Below are 21,115 nucleotides of genomic sequence, written 5' to 3' on the forward strand. Positions count from 1 at the left end.
AAAAGGCTGTACAACACCAAGAATGAGACGATACTGTAGACAACAATGCGAAAACTGGTGGCCTCTCCCTCGATCAGCGTATTCTACATGATAACTAACTAACATTGTCGAGTTCGATCCACCCCAAACTTCAGAGCGAACTCGAACAGTGCTACGGCAAAAAGTCACCCTCTTCTCACCTGCATCGAAAGACTGAGGCTAGCCCAGACCCAAAGGGCGATACGGCTGTGTCCCAGCTTCTTCCACTCACATTCTCCCATCGGCCGCCAAGTTCGTCCTGCATCAGCCAGTCGCTATCCTGATCTAGGCAGCCAACCTGCTATCGTCCTCGACAGGGGCTAATGGCTATGTGCTGGCAGGGATGGCCCGATACTCATCATCCCAAACGACCATGTCTAGGGCTGGTCTTTTTGCCTCTAACATCGTTGTCATTGGTCCCCCTCAAACTACCAAAAGGCCCTCGCTAGACGTGGGACGAGAGACAGCCTGATGCTGCGCCCCGTTGCCTTGATACGGCTCAAAGAGGGGTTGATGGCTCACACTCACTCGGGATATCTGCTTTGGAGAAGTCGATATATGCTGAACATGGTCAGACGTCCGTACACCTGATACCTCCCGTGGCCTATATTCGATGTGAGTGAACAGATGTCTCCTTGCCTGTGGCTGTGGGAAATATGGCGAGTACAGCCAACATGGTCAATTCCCACAGGCGCTCCCCTCAGCCTTGCGAAAACAGGGAAGTATCTCAGAAACTCTGTACGAAATGCGCTTCATTGGACCTGGAGAGGGTGTTTTCCCTTTCTCAGAGACACACCACACCCATCACCATGATCAGGCTCAAGAAGGGCTATGAGCCATCATGCCCCCTTTGCCGATTCCTGGAACAGATCGCGCAGAACAGCCCGCAGTGGCCGACACCTGTCCTGACCTTTTTACTGGCATATCATGTGTGTATTGGCTGTGGTGTCTCCATGTTTGACTGTCCGCACCCGAACGTGGTCTTTGCAGCTGTCGGGACGGATCGAGAGTTGCCATTAGCCAAGCTGGTAAAACGGTCCGAGAAGGTCGAAAAGCGTCAGCTCATCTGCACTTCCACCTCTCACCTGCAAGACGCTGGACTCATATTACCCATGCACCAGGACGCTGTCCATACCCGTTTGCAAGGGCAACAAATAGACGCCAATTCCATCAACTTGGGGGCGGTAAGTAGATGGCTGGCGACCTGCAAAAGACTTCACCCCCAGTGCTCACAACCCTGCGCCAGTGCTGGAGCCTATCCACGGTGGTTGTTCGACTGTCATGACAGGAGACTTGTCCGCAATTACGGGATCGTCGACTACACGGCTCTGAGCTATGTGTGGGGGCCAGCCTTGTCCGCTTCATGTCCAGGGGGGAGTCACGAACCCAACGATGACCTCGCTTCGCTACCACAGGTTGTTGAGGACGCTATCACGATCACCAAAGCCCTCGAATTTCGGTATCTCTGGGTGGACCGGCTTTGCATTCGGCACAATAACAACCACGAGTTCCACCGCGAACTGAAGAACATGGCCTCACTGTACCGTGCGGCGCAGCTGACCATCGTCGCTCTCCACGGGGAAAGTGCAGACGACGGTCTACCAGGCGTCAGCACTGTCCGTCGTGATGTACAGCCGTGTCTTGAACTCGGGAGCTGCCGGTTGATCTCCACCATGGGTTCGCTGGAGTCGGCGAGGAATCGGTCAAAATACATAACACGAGCATGGACTTACCAAGAGGAAGTCTCATCAAGGCGGCGACTGTACTTTACACACCAGCAATTGTACTTTAAGTGCATGACATCGTCGACCTGCGAGACCATTGCCGCTCATAGCTCGCTTGAAAGGCTCTTTGTCGAGCCGAACGCCACGTACTTTGGCGGTGCTAAGCCCGAGCTGGGCGAGCTTAACACGGCCTGGGAGCATATCTCCCAAGTCTCGGGAAGAAGTCTCACGTATGAGTCGGACAGGCTGAATGCTGTTCTTGGTCTTCTCGAAGAACCCCCCCTGTTTGAAGGGGCGTCCCGCGTCCGACAAGTATTTGGCATGCCTATTCCTCCGGGCAGACGATGGCGGGACGACATGCTTTCACCCGAGGCACTCTTTGCTCTCACACTTCTGTGGACGAGGCGTCATACTGACAGCCGACAACCTTGCTTTCCGAGTTGGTCCTGGGTGGGCTGGAGCGGCAGCAAGGTCACCCCCCACTTCCCCGGACAACGTTCTTCGGACCTCTCCTGGTCAAACGACGTGGAGATATCACTGCAATCATGCGAGAGAGGGGAACTGGTCCGGCTGGATGACCTTTCGAGATTTGCCGACGCCACGATCGACGAAATGCCGCGGGTTCTCCGCGTCCGGAGTCGCGGCTGTCGACTTCGCAACCTGATTTTCAATCCGTCCTCCACCCACCGCGTCCGGGCCAACTTCGTGTGCGGATTGACGGAACGATCCGTGCCCATAGACACGGAGTTGTGCTCGGACGACGCGCTCCGACGCCTGGAGAGCTGCAGCCAGGTCCTGGCGTTGGATTTGGTGGACCGCTCGAAAGGACACGATCTCGACCACTCCGCTCCTCTGCTGGTGGTGGCGGCGGCGGCGCCGCGGTACGGAAACATCAAGCTCTTTGAGCGTGTGGGGACCATACGCCTGTCGGCGCTTCTGTCACTCATCTACCTGGACCGGCTGAGAGTGGACCACTTTTTGTCCAAATGGGAAACGGTGACCGTGCAGATAGGATGACGAGGACATCAGATATTGTCGTGATTACGAAGAGAGGCTACTGACGAGCTATCTGGCTGGGCGAAGGTCACACGTGGCGCCCGCCCCCTTCAAACAGTGGTGGTTCTTCCAGAAGACAAGACCAACCAAGAACAGCATTCAACCTGTCCGCCTCATCCTTTAGACTTCTTCTTGAGACCCTTGGGAAATATGCTCCCCAAGCTGTGTCAAGTGGTCGACAACCTTGGCCGTGTCTAGTGTCCCAGACACGGGTAACGCACGCCGGCAGGCCAGGTACATATGCGGGGACGGAACCTCGACCATCTATCTATCTGTCTGTTCCTGGTGGGAAGTGGGGCACGGCACGCCGAGGACGAGACGGACAGACAGACACACAAACAGACGGACAGAAAAGCCTTAGCCTCAGCCTCAGATCCCGGTTCCAGGCTCAAAAAGGGCATAGGGACACAAGCAAGCAAGCAAGCAAGCAAGCAAGCAAGCATTATACCAGGCAGATGGCGCTGTTGGATACCAGGGATTATGATTCAGAACCAGCCAGCCCGTCTCAGCAGGACACGCTAGCGATCTATATTCCTCATATGTGTCGTAGAGATAGATAGATGTCTTATGGGTATAGCGGTGTTTAGGTAGTGATGCGGACGAACCGCCGTGCGCGTCCTGGGCGTCCCGTCCAAGGCAGGGAAGGGTACCAACCAGGAGGGTAGGCCCGCAGGGCAGGCAGGCAAGCAGGCAGAGCTGTTCAGAGGATATTTATTCTAGGAGGGGACAGCCTAAAGAAAACGGGAATATACATACATATCACAGTATGTCAAGGCAAATCAAGTCTATCAGATTAACTATCCCCGTGCAAGACGCTATACATACGTACGTACTATGTAACTCACAAAACCAAAAGCTCTTACATATTTCGTTGCATCCCTTCTCTTTTCTTTTCTTCTCTTCTCTTCTCTTATTTCGTTCCTCGTCTCGCCGAAGTGTCCGAGATGACCTGGACGAGCCTCAGTGCGTACGTGAACATACATTCAAATCTCCCTAAGTTGCACGGTTCATATTTATTTCCCGTCTTGTTCCCCAGTATTTAAGGTCAATCAATCAATCAATCAACGAGTCCATTAAATCAATCCATGTGCATGTATGTAATAGATATTGTTACAGTAAGCCAGCCCGTCCGGGAAATGCAACCCAATCCTTCCGTTAAGCTTCAGACATCCAGCATGGGTTCAGATCATATATGATATGGTGATGATGATGATGGTGATGATATGATATGATTGAAATCAATCCATAAACAATCCCGGGACGCCGTCGCTCATGCTGTTTTTCCCCCTGGCATTTTTTTTCGTCGCTCCCCGTGCTGCGTGGCTTCAATTGCATGAAAATGCAGGAATTGCTTCGTCATCGTGTTGTACGTATCAGGTCGTGTTGTCGTCTCATGGGTAAAGCAACGAAAAGGGTACAAACGCCTCGCTGTGCTGTACCTCGCGGCCCATGCGCCGTGTGCCATGAACCTGAACCTGAACTTGAAAAAATAAAGGAGAGGATAACCAAGAACCACCACCGCCGCCAACAGCAACAACAACAACAACAAAAAGAACACGAGGATTAGGCCTCAATAAACGCCCATCGAGGGAAAAATGCAATGCCACCACGCTATGAAACCCTGGACAGAAGAAAAGACAGAGAGAGACACAAAGTCAACAAAAGCAAAGAATCTGAGGTGAGGCGCCGCCTCATGACCTCTTGAACATGAAATACCCATACATGCCGCCGACGTCCTGCTCGACCATGGGGATCTTCCGCATGCCCCACCAGCGGGCGCCCATCTTCCAGGTGCGGGCGCCGTTGTCGACCACGACGGAGCCTGCAGCGGGAAGTGGCTGGCGTACGTACCACCCGCGGCGGCCGAGCTCTTTGACCACCCACTCCAGCTTGCCGCGGTCCCGCACGTGCGCCGTGCGGCGCTTGATCTCCTGCAGCACGTCGCCGCCGAGCTCGATGACCTCAAGCGGGAGCGTGTCCTTGTCCGTGAGGGAGGATGGGGAGTACGAGAGCGAGAGCTGTGTGACGGAGGGAATTGCCGTCAGGTCGAGGTAGCGCAGGGTGCTGCGGTGCTGCTGGCGAGACGGTGATGATGTGTCATGATTGTCCATGACGTGGTCCTCGTCTTCCGAAGACGCGGACGACGGAGAAGGTTTGAAGAGGCGGATGATGTCGCTGCCGAGGCTGAGGTCGGCCCCACGGAGACCGAGTTCTTCCAGATGCGTGGCGAGACGTCTTAGCGCGGGAACATGTGACGGCCTAATCTTTGCTCCACCTAGGTTGAGGGATTTGAGACTTGACGGCAACGACTTTAGTAGGCGAGTGACGTCGTCTTCGGCGAGCAGTCTGTGCCGCGATGGGTCAGCCGCCAGGTTCAGGTAGACGACATTGCCTCGGACGGCGAGATGTGTGGTGAGGAATTTGACCACGCCCGACCCTGTGAGACGCGTGCAGCGCTCGATGTTCAGGTGTGTGATCCTGGCAGTCGCCGGGATGGACAGAAGGGCCTTGTCGTTGATGAGGGTGTGGGCGACATCCAGGTGGGTCAGATTCGTCAGGAGCGGGAGGAGTGATTCGAAAACAGGCTCTTGCAGCGTGGTACATTCATGCAACGAAAGGCGCTTCAGGCTTCGGAGCGGCGTGGAGAGCTGTTTCGTGACGGTGGTGAAGGCCTCTGCAAACGGCCGAGAAGAGCAGGCGCAAAAGTCCATCGCCTGCATGAGAGGCATGTTGAACAGCTTGGCGATGATGTTGACGTCAAGTTCCTCGTCGACATGCTCGTGGACCAAGAATGCTTGCAGGTTCGGCATGACATCTAGACATGCGTTGAGGGTCTCGGGCTTCAAGAACGGGGTTTGGTTGCGCGTGCTGCGAGCGCTGCCGAAGCCCATGTTGGAGTAGTGAGAAAAGTCCAGCCACTGCACCAATTCTCCGAGCTGGGGCGTGGTCTTGAGACTCCGCATCAGTTTGGCGAAGGCTCTCGATTGCGGGATCGAGACGTGTCGGTACAACACCCGGACGGCAGCCGCCTGGACGGTCTTGGACACGAGGGAGCAGCTTGCCAGATCCACATGAGGACGCGCATAGGGGTCTGCCGTGTGATCAACCGTCACGTAGGACAGGATGAGTTCGAGGATTTCCTCGGGCATAGCCTCCAGATACGCAACCCCCTCCTTGCGGGCGATGTCCGACACTTGCGAGAGCGTCTCGTCCGAGTCGTCGACGATGGCCGTGTCTGCGCCCGTGCGATCGAACTCGTCGCTCAGGCGAATGGAATCTCTGACCTTCTCTCGCCATACCTCAAGGCTGAAATCGGCGGGGCGGGGGTGCACGCGCGTGATCTCCTTGGCGAAGGGGAGGTTGAACAACTTCTGCGCCGCCCTCCGCTTCTCCAGCTCGTCGAGGATCTTTTCCAGCTTTCTCGGGTTGTTCCGAGCATATCCCTCCAGCCTTGTCCGGACATGGTCTTCGTGGGAGCCGCTGAAATGATATGAGCACAGGCCTTTGGTCTTACACCACTGGCTGCAGGGCCACGCGATCCACTCAAGTTCCTCGAGGTCCTGGGATGACAGGGACGACCCAAACGACTGGGGGAGGCCATCATCTATGGGCAAAGGTGTGGTCAGCGTCGGGACGCCATATCCGGTGGTGGTTGCAAGCACGTACCTGTTTCTTCTTTGACGGACGCGTAGGAGAACTTTCTGGAAGCTGTCATTTCGTCGGGCGGTTCGATGAGATGGTGACGATGAGCTTTGAATAACAACAGTTCCTCAGGCCTGTTGTGATGCTGGGGAGTCGTAGTAGCAGTAGTAGCAGGATATTTGTGGTCTGGGCATGGGCCACGGTCTGGAAAGTCGGAAGGCAACATGATTCAACCGTGAGCCGCGTCTTATGAATCCCTTTCTAAATTTTACCAGATGACCGACCCAAAGAATGCAAAGTTGTCCAAGCGAACTCCACCGGCAACCCGCAAGGAAAAGATGCAGGGAAAAACACACACACAAGAAGGTGTTAGGAACAACCAACAAGTTAGGAAAATATTATGAAAAATGGGGGTAATAGAAACATGGGAGAGGGAGGTCAGGGATAGGAAGTTCTGTGTCATTGCTTTTCAAGCACCCGATGGACGCGCGACATTGGCAGGACGGGAGCATAACTGTGAGTAATGCGTACCACCGGTCTGCAGAGGCTTGACTTAGCGACTAAGCAGTTAACGGCAGCTGTGAATCACTCTCTGGCCACGGATGAGTGGACTTTGTTGTTCTTGGCCTCGTGCCCAGCATGAAAGAGGGCGGCGGCCAGACTTCCGAAAGCATGAAAGAAGGGATATTCACGGATGTCCGTCACATGAGACGGAGGCAAAAAGGGAATGCCGGCTCTGTGGAGGTCAGGTGGCTGGAAATGTACGTGGCGTTGAAAGGAATGCTGACAAGGAGATGGCTCCCAAGGACGCAAAGCAGCGTCCACCTCACATTCTTTCCGGGGGGATGACGATGATGACTTGACGCCACGAGGGGGAAAAAGTGGCCAGCAGAGCAAGATGTGAAAGCGAGTCGTGAATAACGTGTTGTCAACAGGAGGTTGAGATTACGTAGGAGGAAGAGTTTTTCGCGCCTACAAATGGCCGGAGCGCACAAAATCTGGGGTAATAGCGCACAAATGGCGGCTTGGCAGCTGGCGGCGAGCCACTCACGTGCGGCATCAAAGTTTTTCACGCCTGGCTCCGCCCCTGGAGTGGCCTCAACGGAAGGACGCCTCCCAGTCCGCAATTGCCTCGACTCCTGACGCAATAGTATTCATGTGGAAGGAACCATTTCTCATGACAAACATGTACAACCTCAACATGTCAATCATCCGTTGCTCTTCTCCGCAACTATGCCGCATCGGTGGTGGTGGCTGCCACCATCTCCTCGGCCGCAGCCCCGGACTCCAGATGGGAAATATGTGTCTCGAAAGAGGACACCAGGGTAATAACAACATAAAGACGGTGAAGGATCGAGACCCGGCGAGACGCCAAAATAAATGAGGCCAACTCATCCATCCACTCGTGCTTCGACCCATCCCCCCTGGGTCACATCGAACCTCTTCAGCACCTCACCAGTGTTTGTTCGCGACGCAAAAGGTGACTTCAAACTCAACGCCTCAAAGTCGGCCCTCTCAATCCCCGGAGTCCTGCCTCTACCCCGCAAAGACTCTCCGTTTCGCACTCGTTCGCACAGCGTTTTGAGCACTCCTCCTAGCCACTCAAAGTCCCTGAGTTCCAGATAGATTTGACCCGAAATTCGAGTCCAGAGTTTGCCGTCGTATTCGTAGATGGCCACGAATGTGTTGTACTCGTCCACCAGGATCTTTTCCATCCAGGCGATATGGGTGGCCACGTCTGCTTCCTGGATGATGATCGGGCCTGCAGAATGGAGGCTGGGAGAATTGAGAGGCGAATTGGAACGTCTGGGTTCGCCAAGATTCCCTCCTGAGCCCGCAGAAGATGATCGGAGCTGGGCAGCAACGCTGGGGCTAGGGAACCCATACGACGACTGTCGAAACGCGGGAGACAGCCCACCTGCGCTTCCGGCTCCACCGGGTCCCATGCTGAGGCTTCCCCGAGAATAGGCGCCGATGATAGTGATTGGCAGGAGCACGTTGGCCATGGCACAGTCCCTGAGGCCGCCCGCCCAACCGATACGTCCGCCGTCCCGTTTATCACGGGCTTCGTAGCTTCCCATGGTGCGCAACCCGTATCCCGCGTCCAAGTCGTCCATAACTTCAGTTCCGAGAAGCATAGCCAGGAGGTCGGCGCCCCTTTGAGCGATGTCCCGGATGTAGTTGTAGATGGCCTCCTCACCGCCGCAAAGATTTTGCCGGAAGTTGAGGGCTGCCGGGACACAATAGTAAGGCGTGTTGTCAGCAGTCGCCACGAATTGGAAGAGATTGACAAAGTCTGATTTGTCGCTGGGGGGGAGAGGATTCCGAATGGACGAGGAGGCCTGGGGCACAAAGCCATGTGAGGTCGGAAACGTGGTTCGAATGAGGTGTTGATTACGCTTGGGCACGTGGAAGACGGCGCAGCCTCGTGGGGTAAATAGCCACCTGTAACATGTCAGGCATCGCAAACCAGCCTGTCATGGCGAAGACGCCATGCCGAGTCCACTTACTTGTGGCAGTTGCTGACGAAAAAGTCGGCGTCGAGCTGGGACAAATTCAGGGGTATCTGGCCAACCCCGTGGGCCCCATCGATCAAACTAAGAATACCATATTCTTTGCACATTCTGGTGATCCTTTCGAACGGGAACCGCACACCGGGCAAAGACACGATGGTCTCAAAGACACAAACCTTGGGATTCAGCCCATCGTACAGTACTCGCGATATAGTTTGAGACAGGGCATTGAGGATCTCGGAATGCGTGCAAGGGAGTGAGTAGGCAAAGTCTTGCCCATGTCCGACCTTGCGAAGTTGGAGTTGCGGGTTCGTCTCGACAATGGAAGCCAACGTCTTCTCAATTGCTCCGTAGATAGTATCGAAATAGATGATGCAGTCCTTCTCCTTGTACTGGAGATTACGCAAAACGGTATTGACACCTGCAGGATTAGACATGTTGATTGAAAGGTCCAATGTTCTGGTGCACCTACCCGAAGTGGCGTTCTGGACAAAAACACACTCGTCCGTGGGGACGTTGAGGAGCTTTGCTATCCGCTCCCTCGATTTGTCCAGCAGATCAATATATTGATACCGTAGGAATTTATCTGGGGCTGCCTCGGCCAATTTCTGATACCCACGCAGCGCATTGCGGACCGGAAGTGAGTAACTACCGAACGATCCTACCGAGTTTCAATTAGATCCTGTTGATCCCATATGAGATACTAGGCAGGACGACGTTCAGACGAACAGCGTGATGGCCAGACCGATGAAGCAGCGGGGGCTTGGCATCCTGGAGGAGAACCTTCTGCAGGGGAAGCGGTGTGGATGAGCATACCGTGATTCAAGTTGTTATATTTGGGATCAAATAGGAATTGAGCCTTGAAGCCGTGACCGAACTCCGTGACCTCACCGAACGAGCCCATATTGGCTAGCGATCGAAAAACCGAGAGCGAGATACTGTTTGTAGGGTTGAGGGCGCATAAGGGAGCAACAAGTCCAAAATAGGGGGGAAGGAGGGTGAGTAATGAAGCTTCCGGAAATGAGTCCGTGCCCCTCTCAGGGATTTTCAATCCACCTCAAACCCTTTATCTGGGGGTGCCAGCAACAGAGTATATGGCGGTACCAAAAAGACAAACTGACAGAGTGGAAGCAGTCGTCGTCGGTGCCAATGTGGCAGTACCGTTGCGTGACTCAGTCCAAGTCGAGCTGAAACCCTGAATTTTGAACCGGGTACGAGATTTCATGGGGGGCCAAAGGGCGCGTCCGGGGCAGGAATAGCAGTAGTAAAGCCACATCGCTGCAGAGCCAAGGGCTTCGATCGGGTCTTGTTTGACCAGGGCGCCTGTGCAGTCCGGGCGGTACTGGCCACTGAACAAACAACCTTCAACGCTTGGGAGCGCACACAAGAGTTTTTGTGAGGGAGACAGGGACCCATCTCGAGCCCCTTGGGTTGTGGCTGGGTGGTTTCATTGAGCTGTTCGGGGTGCGACGAGCCAATCATGGACACGTTTCTCTGGCGTTAGGCCTCTCTGTGATCCTTCGTTTGATGGAGCCTCGGCCTGCTAGTCCGACGGCAGCAACAAAAAGCCACGACGATCGCGGGTCCGGCGAGCCAACTATTCCGTCTCAGGCGTGCCTTCTTTTTGCACCCCAAAATATTCGAGGAGCTGAAGACGATTGGGATGGACAGGATGAAGGATGGAGGACGGTGAAATGAGATTGATGACAGGGTCAGATTAAAGCTGACTTGCCATTTGGGAGGAATATATACTATTCAGCCAGGGAATGAGTTGTGATCCTTCTTCTCCAGCTCCTTCTGCTAGCGAGTTGTCTCTTGTCCGGGGGGAACCACGTGCCTGGGCCTCGCCGCTGATCGGAGAAACTGATTTTCCGGATTCAAGAGAACCTTGTTATTCAGGCTGCCTTTGATTGGTTCATACAATGTACCGAATAATGGCTCCCGGCTTTACAACGGCGGAAATGACTTCATACCTCGGTCTAAGGGGTAGTAAGCCAGGAAAACCCCCCCTTCCACCAGTTAAACCCCCATCATCACAGGCTTCGAGCGAGGCAGATCGGTAACAGCTCCGCATTGTGTGAATTCGATGTTCTCGATATAGTGCGTGAAGCTGGCTATAGATTGCGAGTAGAACACCGACTTCGAATCGACGCGAGATATTGCCGAACTTGGATTTCTAAGCCGGACGCATTGATTTGGGCCAATTGACGGAATCGTCTATAAAGAAAATTCGGTGGCATTGTTGTTGCTTGACAACATTCTGGAAAGACTAACGAGACTTCGTGCTTGGAAATTTCTGTGCCACGACAATCCTCCACACCATGCCGAAAGCAATCTCCATATCAAAGGTCGACGGCAAGCCCGGACAGGTCTACTACCCGCTGTCACTGGACGAAGTTCCCAAGCCGTCGCCCAAGGGAAAAGAAGTCCTTATCAAGATCCATGCGGCTGCATTGAACCACCGCGATCTTTTCATCCGCCAACACTTGTATCCGGGCACAGCGTTTGGCGTTCCTCTCCTGGCCGATGGGTGCGGGACAGTCGTGGCTGTTGGCAGCGAAGCCAATCCGAGCTGGAGAGGCAAGCGGGTGGTCGTGAATCCGGGGACGGGCTGGAAGGACAGCCTGGAGGGGCCTGAGGACAAGGGCGGATACAAGATTCTGGGAGGAACAAAGACGAATGCAAATGGCACCCTCCAAGAGTACATGTGCATTGACGAAGGAGAACTCGAAGAGGCCCCGGAGCATCTCTCCTCGACTGAAGCCGCGGCTTTTATCCTCACCGGTCTTACCGCATGGCGGGCAGTAATGGTCAAGTGCGGCGAGAAGAACCTCAAGCCGGGCAAGAACATCTTGATTACAGGTATCGGCGGTGGAGTGGCGTTGATGGCTCTGGAGTATGCCAGAGCCGCGGGTGCCAATGTCTGGGTCAGCAGCGGCAGCGAAGACAAGATCAGGAAGGCGGTCGCTTTGGGAGCAAAGGGAGGAATCAACTACAAGGAACAAGGCTGGGATAAGAAACTACAGGGCATGTTGCCGGCAGAGAACAAACAGTTGGATGCCATCGTCGACGGTGCGGGTGGGGATGTTGTTTCTGTCGGTGCCAGGCTGCTCAAGGTATGACCAGCTCCCAGCCAATTTCCTTCACATCCAGTACTGACATCTCCTCTAGCCTGGTGGTGTGATCTCTGTTTATGGCATGACAATAGGCCCCAAGATGCCTTTCCTCATGCAAGCCGTTTTGAAGAACATTGAGGTCAAGGGCTCAACCATGGGATCCCGAAAAGAGTTCAAAGACATGGTGGACTTCATCAAAGCCAAGAAGGTCAAGCCAGTCGTGTCGCGGGTCGTCCAAGGCTTTGACCTGGACGCCATCAATGGCTTGTTTGAGGAAATGAAGAGAGGGAGCCAGTTCGGCAAGTTGGTGATTGAGATTTCCAAAGAAGGCGCCGATAGCAAACTGTGAATATTATTAGCAGCGATTCAGACACCAAAATTAGCCCTTGAATCCACAGACAGGGACACCAACTATTGGACTGTCTCCTCCAATGATGACCGTACCTTGTTGTCGGCAGAGCAATCATGAGCGATTGGTGTTTCGATCTGTATAGATCGCCCTGTGTTTATCGCACCCGGTTCATTGCTATTTTTACCATTCATGCAAGAAGCCTTTGCGCAAGCGACCTTGTCGTGGCCAGACAATGGATTGTCGTGCCGAAGAAGGGGAAATCGAGTTGGTTGGTTCCGAAGGACCGGGGATCAACAATGTCTTCTGTTCACAGGGTAATAGGCAACATGCATGTCCTGCAGGTCCCGTGCGACCCTGCAGCGCCGACCCAGAGATGAGGACCAATGCACAGTCGATCTGGTCAAGTGGTTTGACGTGGCTTTCCTTGCAAACCACTGGATTTTCGCGGCACGGGGGGAGGCGGTCAAGATGGGTGATGAATTAGGGAGCACAAGAAAAGGCACAACCGTCCTCCTGGGGACACGGGATTCGTCATTCGGCCCGGTTATAGACCTCTGTGCTGCAGTTAGGTACCACTTGGCGCAACGAGTGGTCTGGAGATGGCCAGCATGTTGCTGTGCTTGATTTCCAGCAATCCTGAAATGGCACAAACAGAACCGGCAGCACTTGACAACGCCGATGCCCGATAGGCAGACAGCACCCAAATGTGAAAAGCAGATCAACGACGGCAATCGACTCATCGAGGTCGAACTGACTTTGAAACAGGTGCCCAGCGCGAAGATCATCCATTCGATCGTCTGGCTGATCAAATCGGCGGATTCTGCGCCTCAAACCGCCGCAAAGGGCGCCTGCCAGCCCTTGGGGGCCGAGCCAGCGGTCCAGAGAGTCTGGATGTTTGAGAAGCAAACGGTCCGGTGTAGTCATGAGCGTATCTTTCGGTCGAGTAGCACTTATCATCCCAACGGTCCGTGTCTGGAGGAGGCTCCATTCCTAGATTCGGGGATCATTGTGCACCGGCAGACCCTGGCGGAGCCACAACCCAAGTGGTATATCATGATAGGCCACCGTGAAGACATCTCATTCGCTCGCATCGACACGGCCTCTTTGCCCATCACAAGTTCTGGCAAAAGAGCTCACTCTGTAACGATGCCTCTGCAAGGGGAAAAGGACTCTGCGTAAGCGAGCCAGACAGAAAGGCCCGATAAAAATAGAAACGGGAGATCCCACCCAATGCCGAGAATGCCTAACGCTATTGGCAATTCACAGCCTCACAAATATTTTTCTCGCACTGACTGTTTTGATTGACGCGTCTTCCATGATCACGCGCCGTCGATACGGTGGACCGCATTGGAAAAGTGGTTGGTCAGCAATGCAGCCCAGAAGTTGAGATGACAATGAGTCGGTCACGGTCACGTAAAAGTCAGCCCATCCGAAGTTGAGCGGAGCGATATGATGGGGAGGATGGCAAACAGAGCGACGGAGGCCAGCGGAAATGTCGATGGCGAAACAGATCCAGTACCTCGTATATTCAGGCCTCTTGTTAGAATGGATCCACGATGCGGTCGATAATCTCAACGGCGCTCACTAACACAACATGACAAGTAAGTGGGGACCTTGCCTCTTTGGGCGCCCACGATGGAGCGGGACATTCTCTCACGACGACGTCGCAAGCAGTTGGTGGAGTCTCGATCCGGCATGGACCGGCCGGAGGATGAGCAGATGTCAGAATTTTGGTATTGTACGAGTAAGGCTGCTGAGCAGACAGTGGCAGCAGGAGATATCTCCTGGCCCCCCCACTGACTGTCGAGCAGCCTGAGCCCTCAGGCCTCAATTACTCGTACCAGCCAAGTACTGCCACACAGTCATGTAACGGCAGCATCTCGTGCAAGTTGCACGGGGTTTAGACCGCGCCGCATCCGCCCCTGGCTGCTGCACGAGGGTTCGGTGGGCTTGGAGGACGACGCCGGCGATGAACGGCCGAAGTTCCCCAGACTCGAGTCAGTATCATAGTGAACACCGGCTTGTGAGCTTGCTAGTCATGGCGGCCACGGAGTTGCACGACCATGAATGCTGTTTCCAACCTCGCTTAAGCTGCAGTCGAGGGTCGGGAAAAGGAAGGTAGTCCAGCTGAAAGCTGTGGCCGTGCAACCAGGGTATGCAGTACAGTATGCAAGCACAGCGAGAAGTTTTCCCTTGACAATCCGGGATTTGGTTTTCAGGATGGGGCCAGATTTTAGGGAGGTCCTGCATGAGCTGGAACGACCCTTTCCAGAGCGGCTGCCCGGCGAGAACCGGCGCAATGAAAGACCACAGAAACAAACGAGCAGCAGGCCTAGGATAAATTGTTCGGGGAAGGTATGTAGATGGACAGTGCTGTGGATTGTGGCAGTGTCCTCTAGCAGTGGCGAACCCTTCGAGCTGTGGTGACCAGTCGACGATGACCAAGTACAAGCAATCACCGACTGGTGCCGAGGATCAAGACTTGCGAGTTGCGACCCCAAACGAACAGTGCGAAGAAGGAAAGGTACCCCGTCCCGGGTAGTATGGATGTGATTCCTACCTATACTCATGGAGATGCTTTGCCCACAACGTGAAACACTGGACAGAGATGCCAGAGCAGAAGCGATATCGAGAAACCCCTCAAGCCAATAGGCACAGGTCGCTTCGTGACGTTTGAGAAAGAACACCTCCGCAACCGGCCAATGCTGCGACGGGCGAGCTGGAAGAGGGCGTGTCGCTGGAGGCAGGAGGCAAAAGGCCAGCACGAGGCGAGCAGAGGCCAGCCTGCGACGAGGACTAGAACTCGTCGGTTGGGCGGTTGGTGCTCTATCTTTAGAAGACGGGGGGCCACCAACAACAGCTAGCAGGGGGCAACTCATGCGGAGATGTGGGCCTCAGGGGCAAGGATAGGCATGTAAGGGCTTGCTAAGGGCACCTAAAAGCCCGCGAGTTAGTACTGCGTAAGGGGCAACAGGCTCAGGGCTAGGTCTAGGGGAAGAAGGGCCTTCAGGGAGACCTACGCACCAGTGGTATCAAAGTGTCCCCCCTCTAGCTCTCCAGGGTTTAGGCTGGACGATAGGGACGTGATAGGACCGGCGGGTTGAGCAGGGTGGGCAAAGGGTGACCTCATCCCTTCGACCTCTGCCCACAACTGCTGCAGGCTTCAGGGAGCAATTCCCCATTTCTGTGCCTTTCTGTGCCCCTCTCTTTCCTGCTTCGGCTTCTTTTTACCCATCCGATTGCGGCTGTGCAAGCCTCACATCCACCCTCCAGCAATGCTTGTTCTTTGGCTGCCACGCTTTTCTCGCTCACGACTTTTTCCCCCTTGGCCTTCAGGGTGGTGATCCCTCTGAGCGGCCCTGGTGGATCTGTCTTTTTGGCCCGGTTGGTTGGCCGTTTCCTTTCCGCCATGATCCCTGACGTCCAGCTTGTCATCGCATCGGTTCGTACACACACAAACACACACATGGTACCAGTACGCGGTACACAAAGAGCAGAAGAGCAAAAAGAAAAAACACCACCGAGACTGATGTCCACCATGGCCGCCCAGGTGCCGGGAACACACACATCCACGGACTCTCTCTGCGTGCTGCGCATCTGCACCTCGCAACGAGGTTACCAGCCCACCCCGCCTCTGCTTTCCTCATGTCTCCCTCATCTTTTTGGACAACCTGGGCATGGTAACGAGTCCAAAAGAAGGGTTAGCAGTTTGAAGTGCCTCGTACATACTACAGTAGGAGCCGAAGTCGATGACTGTAACCGTGGCCATGGTTGTGACCATGACCTGGATGGCCTGCGGCTGGTGACGACAACGTGATGGCCTCTTCAACAACCCACAACTCGCAACTCTCTTTGTCACAGAAAGGCGACGTTGAGATCAAAGGCATGAGACTTTGTGGGTGAGAATGATGAGCAGACGCTATCCAGTACATCACTCCACGGTCTGGTGTTCTTGTACGGAGTACGACTCCTTGTCAGGAAGTGATGGGTGTTCCGTCCTGACTGCTGGCTCATTGATCCGTGATCGAAACCTTGGGCCGTGTCAGCCACTCACCATTCGTCCTTCCGGCAGGTCTCCGCTTTTGGTGCTAATCCTGTCCTTTTCGCTCTTCTCTTCCTTTTCCCTCGTCGCCTCGCATCCCTCGAAGGGGGGAAAAAGGGACGAGTAGCAGCAGGAGAAAGTGCGTGCCGTCGTGTCCATCCTCCAATGCGCCATCCACCCTTACCTGGCACGCCCTGGGCCCCATATCCACCTGGACTAACCTGCTAACCTGCTAACCCGCCCAGTGCCCATCACTCACCCCCCCGGTAAGCCCCTCTGCCCACCACCTCCACCACACACACTCCCTGCATCGATTTTTTCCACACTGACCTCTTGCGCTTCTCCATCAGCCCACTAGTCGCTCACTGCCACCGAACCTGCCTCAACTCGCGCACAGAAACCTCTCCCGTTGACTGGCCGAGCACTTCTGCGTGACCTGATTGATCCGTCTTTTTGCCATCCTCGCCTTTCGCGGCTTTTCACTGCCTCTACCTCTTAGGCCTGTCTCCTGCTGAGTCGAGGCCGATATAGCCTTTAGATCCCCCCCTCCTGGTCCTCGGCTCCTCTTCTTCCATTTCCGCTCCACTTGCTTCATCATCCTTTCCTCCCTCACCACCTTCGCTCAACCAAGTTTTCTGGCTCTGTTCGCAGACCATACTTTCGTTTACTTACGACTTGAACACACACACTCGCTTTTCACGACTTCGAATATCCCCTCGTTGGACATCAATCGCTCACGTCCTTCGTTCTTCGAACTAGTTCGCTGAAAAGCCTCGCCCCTCAAAATAAGACCGTTGCCGAATCCCTGCGAATCGGCCAACCTCTCAATTTGGCACCAGGACAAAACCCCCTTCGCTCGATTGTGGAACAAGAGATCTGTCGATATTTACTCAACTTCATCCCGTGTCCAATTTGTTGTTGGGACATTCGTGGACATTCGTGAGCTTGTCTGGTGCGTTGTTCATTGCACGCAAAAAAGGTTGAAAAACCGGGGGCAACTTCACATCCCACGACCCGTTCGGTGCGCAACCACCCGTGTGGTGACGACTTAACGGGGGAAACTCGATCGGATAGACCCGTCATAAGACTGTGCAAAGGGAAGACCACTTTCAGGTTCCCTTGCTGCTGGTTCAACTTGAAATCCGGCCTCCTGGGTAAGTGTACTGTTGGTTGCTCACAGTCATTCGTTACCATCAACCTTGGGATCCCTTCGGGCACGTCAAGGATGACTAGACCCACGACAACTCCTTGCTTGCACTGCATGTCCTTGCCTGAGTGTTTGATTATCTCGCAGTTTTCTCTCTCCCTGGATTCTTGAATGTCTCACTGACGCTCGCCAACAACAGGTTGTTTCTTGCCGCTGGTAAAAAGCGCCCTTGGAAGACTTCCTAGATATTTGCCACAACTCACCTCGATTTACCCTGACAAAGAGGTAAGAATCCCTTGCAACGGAAGATCCTGGTAACTGGATTTCCATCTGGTCTGGCGATAGTTCGGCTGATCAGTGTTGATAGTTCGTTCCACCTGGTTGGGATTCTTTGTTCTCAAGATTAAATCTGCCTCAGCTTCCCGACCTCCAAACCTCTTTGGGAACGTCGAGCTCTCGGTTTCATCACAAATCGCCCAAGCTGGCAACGTCGGCCTAGATCGCATCTCATCTTCATCGGTGCCCTCAGCCAGCCGCCAACTCCTGTCCTCCAGGAGTCCCAAATCAGCTTCTCAAATTCTTCGCCCCAACTTCGAATGTACCCCTGGAGAACGTCGACATTGACCCTCCAGACATTCGAAGCTCGATAGCATTTTGCATCAGTCGTTCGCTTTAATTCGAGGCACCATTTAGCCTCACACCACACTCGTTTAGCACACAGTCGCTCGCTTAGTGATTTTTTTGTTTTCAAGAAATTTGCCAAAATACCGTCAAGCTGGCGTCCATAACTTTCAACCACTTTCAGGTGAGTCCAATCTTGCGTGCCCCCCTGCCCTTGTCTTAGCCTTCATCATCACGGCGTTGGGTCCCTCCTCCCAGACTGATTCAAATAACTGACCTGTTCTCAGTCTTTCCCAGACTTTCGTACTCCATTCATAGTCGACGACTCGTATGATCCTGCAGTCTTTGCTGGAGAGCATTTTGCGAATCAGTTCCAGGACGGCTTCGAGGCCAAACCTGGTCAGCTCTTCTCCATGTCTGGCTATGATGGAACGGGTCAAGCAGGGCTCATGAGTATGTGAACCGCCATTCGTAGACAGGGATGAATTACTCACTGACTTACTTTGCAGAGTTTCAACCTCCTGCCATCGACAATCCGGTGTACTACGGCAGTTTTCCTCCTACCCCGTACGATCATCACCCTCTTCTCCAACCTGGGAACCCCCAGGAAGCCGACTTCCAGTATCTCGCTGGAAGCGAATATGCCTCTGAGAAGAGCATTGTGCAAGGCAGAGCCCCTTCCGTGGAGTTTCGAGACCAGAGAGATGGGGACGTGAGGGTGGCCAGTGCGCACCACCAACGTATCCCCTCATCTCAGAGTTTTCACACGCTTCCCCGCAAACGCAAGGCTTCGACTGAGGACGAGTACGACCTCCCGGCTCAGAAGAAAGTCGTGCTTGCTCAAGTCCACGTCCAAGATCCCAACGGCGATTACTATGACCTGAGCGGTCAAACATCCCCCTATTCTCCCTTCGTGCCGACGCCAACCGGAAGCACTGGCCTTCCTGCTTGCATTAGCCATGGCGCGTCCCCTCGACCCTCTGGTCACCACTATTCGACCTCAACTGCGTCCCAGGTCTCTCTGGCTGCTCCTTCGCCCCATACGCCTGCGTTCAGCCCCTCGTTCACCACGGTCAAGAGCGAGCAGAGTCCGGCAGCGCCCATGACACCTATTCCCCGTCCAACAACAAGCTCGCCTTTGAAATCGTCAGTTCCCAAGCTGGTCCGTACATCCACCATGCAGCAGTCACCAACGGCTCCCTGCGCGACGATTGCCATTGGACAGACCCAGACCTTTAACCCGTATACCTTGTCCACCCTTAAAGCCAATCTTAAACTCAAAGGTGACTTGGACACCATGAAACAAGATTGGACCGCCGAGGAGAAGGAAGCTCGCCGGCGCCTTGTGGTGTTTGAACGAGACCAATCCGGCAGCACTATTACTGCAAATTTCAAGGCAGTCGCCCCCCAAGATCGCCAGGCCAGCAGCATTTGCATCAGCTGCATCTGGTGGAAAGAGAAGAACGAGTTCTTCGTCACCTCGGTCGACACCATCTATCTTCTTGAAGCTCTCGTCGGCGTTCGTTTCACTGTCGAGGAGAAGAACCGCATTCGTCGCAATCTCGAAGGCTTTCGCCCTCTGACTGTCTCCAAGGCTCGATCCGACAGCGAGGACTTCTTCAAAGTTATCATGGGCTTTCCTCATCCAAAGCCACGCAACATTGAGAAGGACGTCAAGGTCTTCCCATGGAAGATCCTCGCCACCGCATTGAAGAAGATTATTTCCAAGTACTCTGCAAGCTACTCTTCGACTGCGGCTCCGCTCCTCACGCCCGCTTCTTCCATCTACAGCGGCGAAGGCCTGTCCGAATATCAGTATCCCTCTTCCCCCCATCCAGAATACATGGCTGTCGCGGGATACCCGATGAATTCTGAAATGGGTTACCTTCCCCCAGCCGTCCAGATGCGCATGCCTGGACCTGTCGTCACTGGACCACCCGAGTTACAGTTGCAGATGCCCGAGTACGTCCCTGCGTACGACGTCAACGGCCAGTACATTTATCAGAATGGAGTTCCAGTCACCCAAGCGACGATGGGTATGCCGGCCCACCCCATGACTGCTCCAGTTACGCGCATGCCCACATGGGAATATGCCAGCTTCGTCAATGACAGCCCGGTCACCATGGCACCGCAAAGTGCACCGCCTACGGCTTACCCCCGCGGACCCATGGCTGAAGCTACCGACTTCATGTCCCATGTGCACTACCAACAACACTGAACGAGCGCCCACTAATCTTTTCAAATATTTCCTTTCTTGACTGTCCTTAGTATTATTCTTTGTGCATGGCACGGGAACCCACAATACGCACACGGGACGACATTTCCTTTCATGTCATTGGCGTCTTTGGAATATCACGGAAACAATTTGGGATGGAGAGGTTGAATGAGTCATGTATACACAAAACCTCCTTGTACACCAGCACGAGCATGTTTTGCATAGCGATTGACACTTTGCGGAGGTTGGGTTGGGGATGTGTTTGCCTATGCTAACAGACTCTGAGAGTCGGACAGTTATGGCTGCCGACGTTGGTGATAATAACAGAAAGAGACACTGGGAGGAGGCTTCACAAGGAGGGTCTGACGGACATGGACTGAGGGTTAACGTTCGTGTATATGATTTGATGAAAGCATAGACTTAGTCATGGCAAACGGCCTAACGCGAGCTGCTAACGCGCAGAAAACACATGATCCATTGTTCTTGACTTTGCTGTTTGTACTGGAATCTGATCTTCTCTTTAACGAAGTGCTCACGTGTGAAATGCTTAAAGAGGGTAAGTGTGCCGGACGCGACTAAGCCATATCCGTCACCATAAACATCGCCAGTCACGCAAAGAAGATAGGCGGCCCATTGCGCAAAACACACAGCCAACTCACTCGGCATCTG

The 21,115-nt window shown here is 54.1% G+C and overlaps 6 protein-coding genes across 6 annotated transcripts; 4 read left to right on the forward strand and 2 right to left on the reverse strand.

Moving 5' to 3' along the window:
• Positions 1 to 827: 827 nt before the first annotated feature.
• Positions 828 to 2,759, forward strand: AYL99_07275 (hypothetical protein; the record flags this gene model as incomplete). The annotated part of the gene is made up of 1 exon (XM_018838784.1): positions 828 to 2,759. The coding sequence occupies one exon, from the start codon at positions 828 to 830 to the stop codon at positions 2,757 to 2,759; it is 1,932 nt and encodes a 643-aa protein (XP_018691552.1).
• Positions 2,760 to 4,489: 1,730 nt separating this feature from the next.
• AYL99_07276 (hypothetical protein) lies at positions 4,490 to 6,666 on the reverse strand (the record flags this gene model as incomplete). Its single annotated transcript, XM_018838785.1, has 2 exons — positions 4,490 to 6,402; positions 6,465 to 6,666. 2 exons carry the CDS (start codon positions 6,664 to 6,666, stop codon positions 4,490 to 4,492), a joined length of 2,115 nt encoding a protein of 704 aa, XP_018691553.1.
• A 1,165-nt stretch (positions 6,667 to 7,831) lies between these two features.
• On the reverse strand, positions 7,832 to 9,857 carry AYL99_07277 (hypothetical protein; the record flags this gene model as incomplete). The annotated part of the gene is made up of 4 exons (XM_018838786.1): positions 7,832 to 8,885; positions 8,951 to 9,374; positions 9,426 to 9,614; positions 9,770 to 9,857. 4 exons carry the CDS (start codon positions 9,855 to 9,857, stop codon positions 7,832 to 7,834), a joined length of 1,755 nt encoding a protein of 584 aa, XP_018691554.1.
• A 1,417-nt stretch (positions 9,858 to 11,274) lies between these two features.
• AYL99_07278 (hypothetical protein) lies at positions 11,275 to 12,418 on the forward strand (the record flags this gene model as incomplete). Its single annotated transcript, XM_018838787.1, has 2 exons — positions 11,275 to 12,069; positions 12,125 to 12,418. 2 exons carry the CDS (start codon positions 11,275 to 11,277, stop codon positions 12,416 to 12,418), a joined length of 1,089 nt encoding a protein of 362 aa, XP_018691555.1.
• Positions 12,419 to 13,099: 681 nt separating this feature from the next.
• On the forward strand, positions 13,100 to 13,600 carry AYL99_07279 (hypothetical protein; the record flags this gene model as incomplete). Its single annotated transcript, XM_018838788.1, has 1 exon — positions 13,100 to 13,600. One exon carries the CDS (start codon positions 13,100 to 13,102, stop codon positions 13,598 to 13,600), a length of 501 nt encoding a protein of 166 aa, XP_018691556.1.
• A 5,044-nt stretch (positions 13,601 to 18,644) lies between these two features.
• AYL99_07280 (hypothetical protein) lies at positions 18,645 to 20,449 on the forward strand (the record flags this gene model as incomplete). Its single annotated transcript, XM_018838789.1, has 2 exons — positions 18,645 to 18,684; positions 18,741 to 20,449. The coding sequence occupies 2 exons, from the start codon at positions 18,645 to 18,647 to the stop codon at positions 20,447 to 20,449; spliced, it is 1,749 nt and encodes a 582-aa protein (XP_018691557.1).
• Between the last annotated feature and the right edge of the window lie 666 nt (positions 20,450 to 21,115).

Source organism: Fonsecaea erecta (genome assembly GCF_001651985.1).
Source record: "Fonsecaea erecta strain CBS 125763 chromosome Unknown Scaff6, whole genome shotgun sequence".
NCBI classification, from domain to species: Eukaryota; Fungi; Ascomycota; class Eurotiomycetes; order Chaetothyriales; family Herpotrichiellaceae; genus Fonsecaea; species Fonsecaea erecta.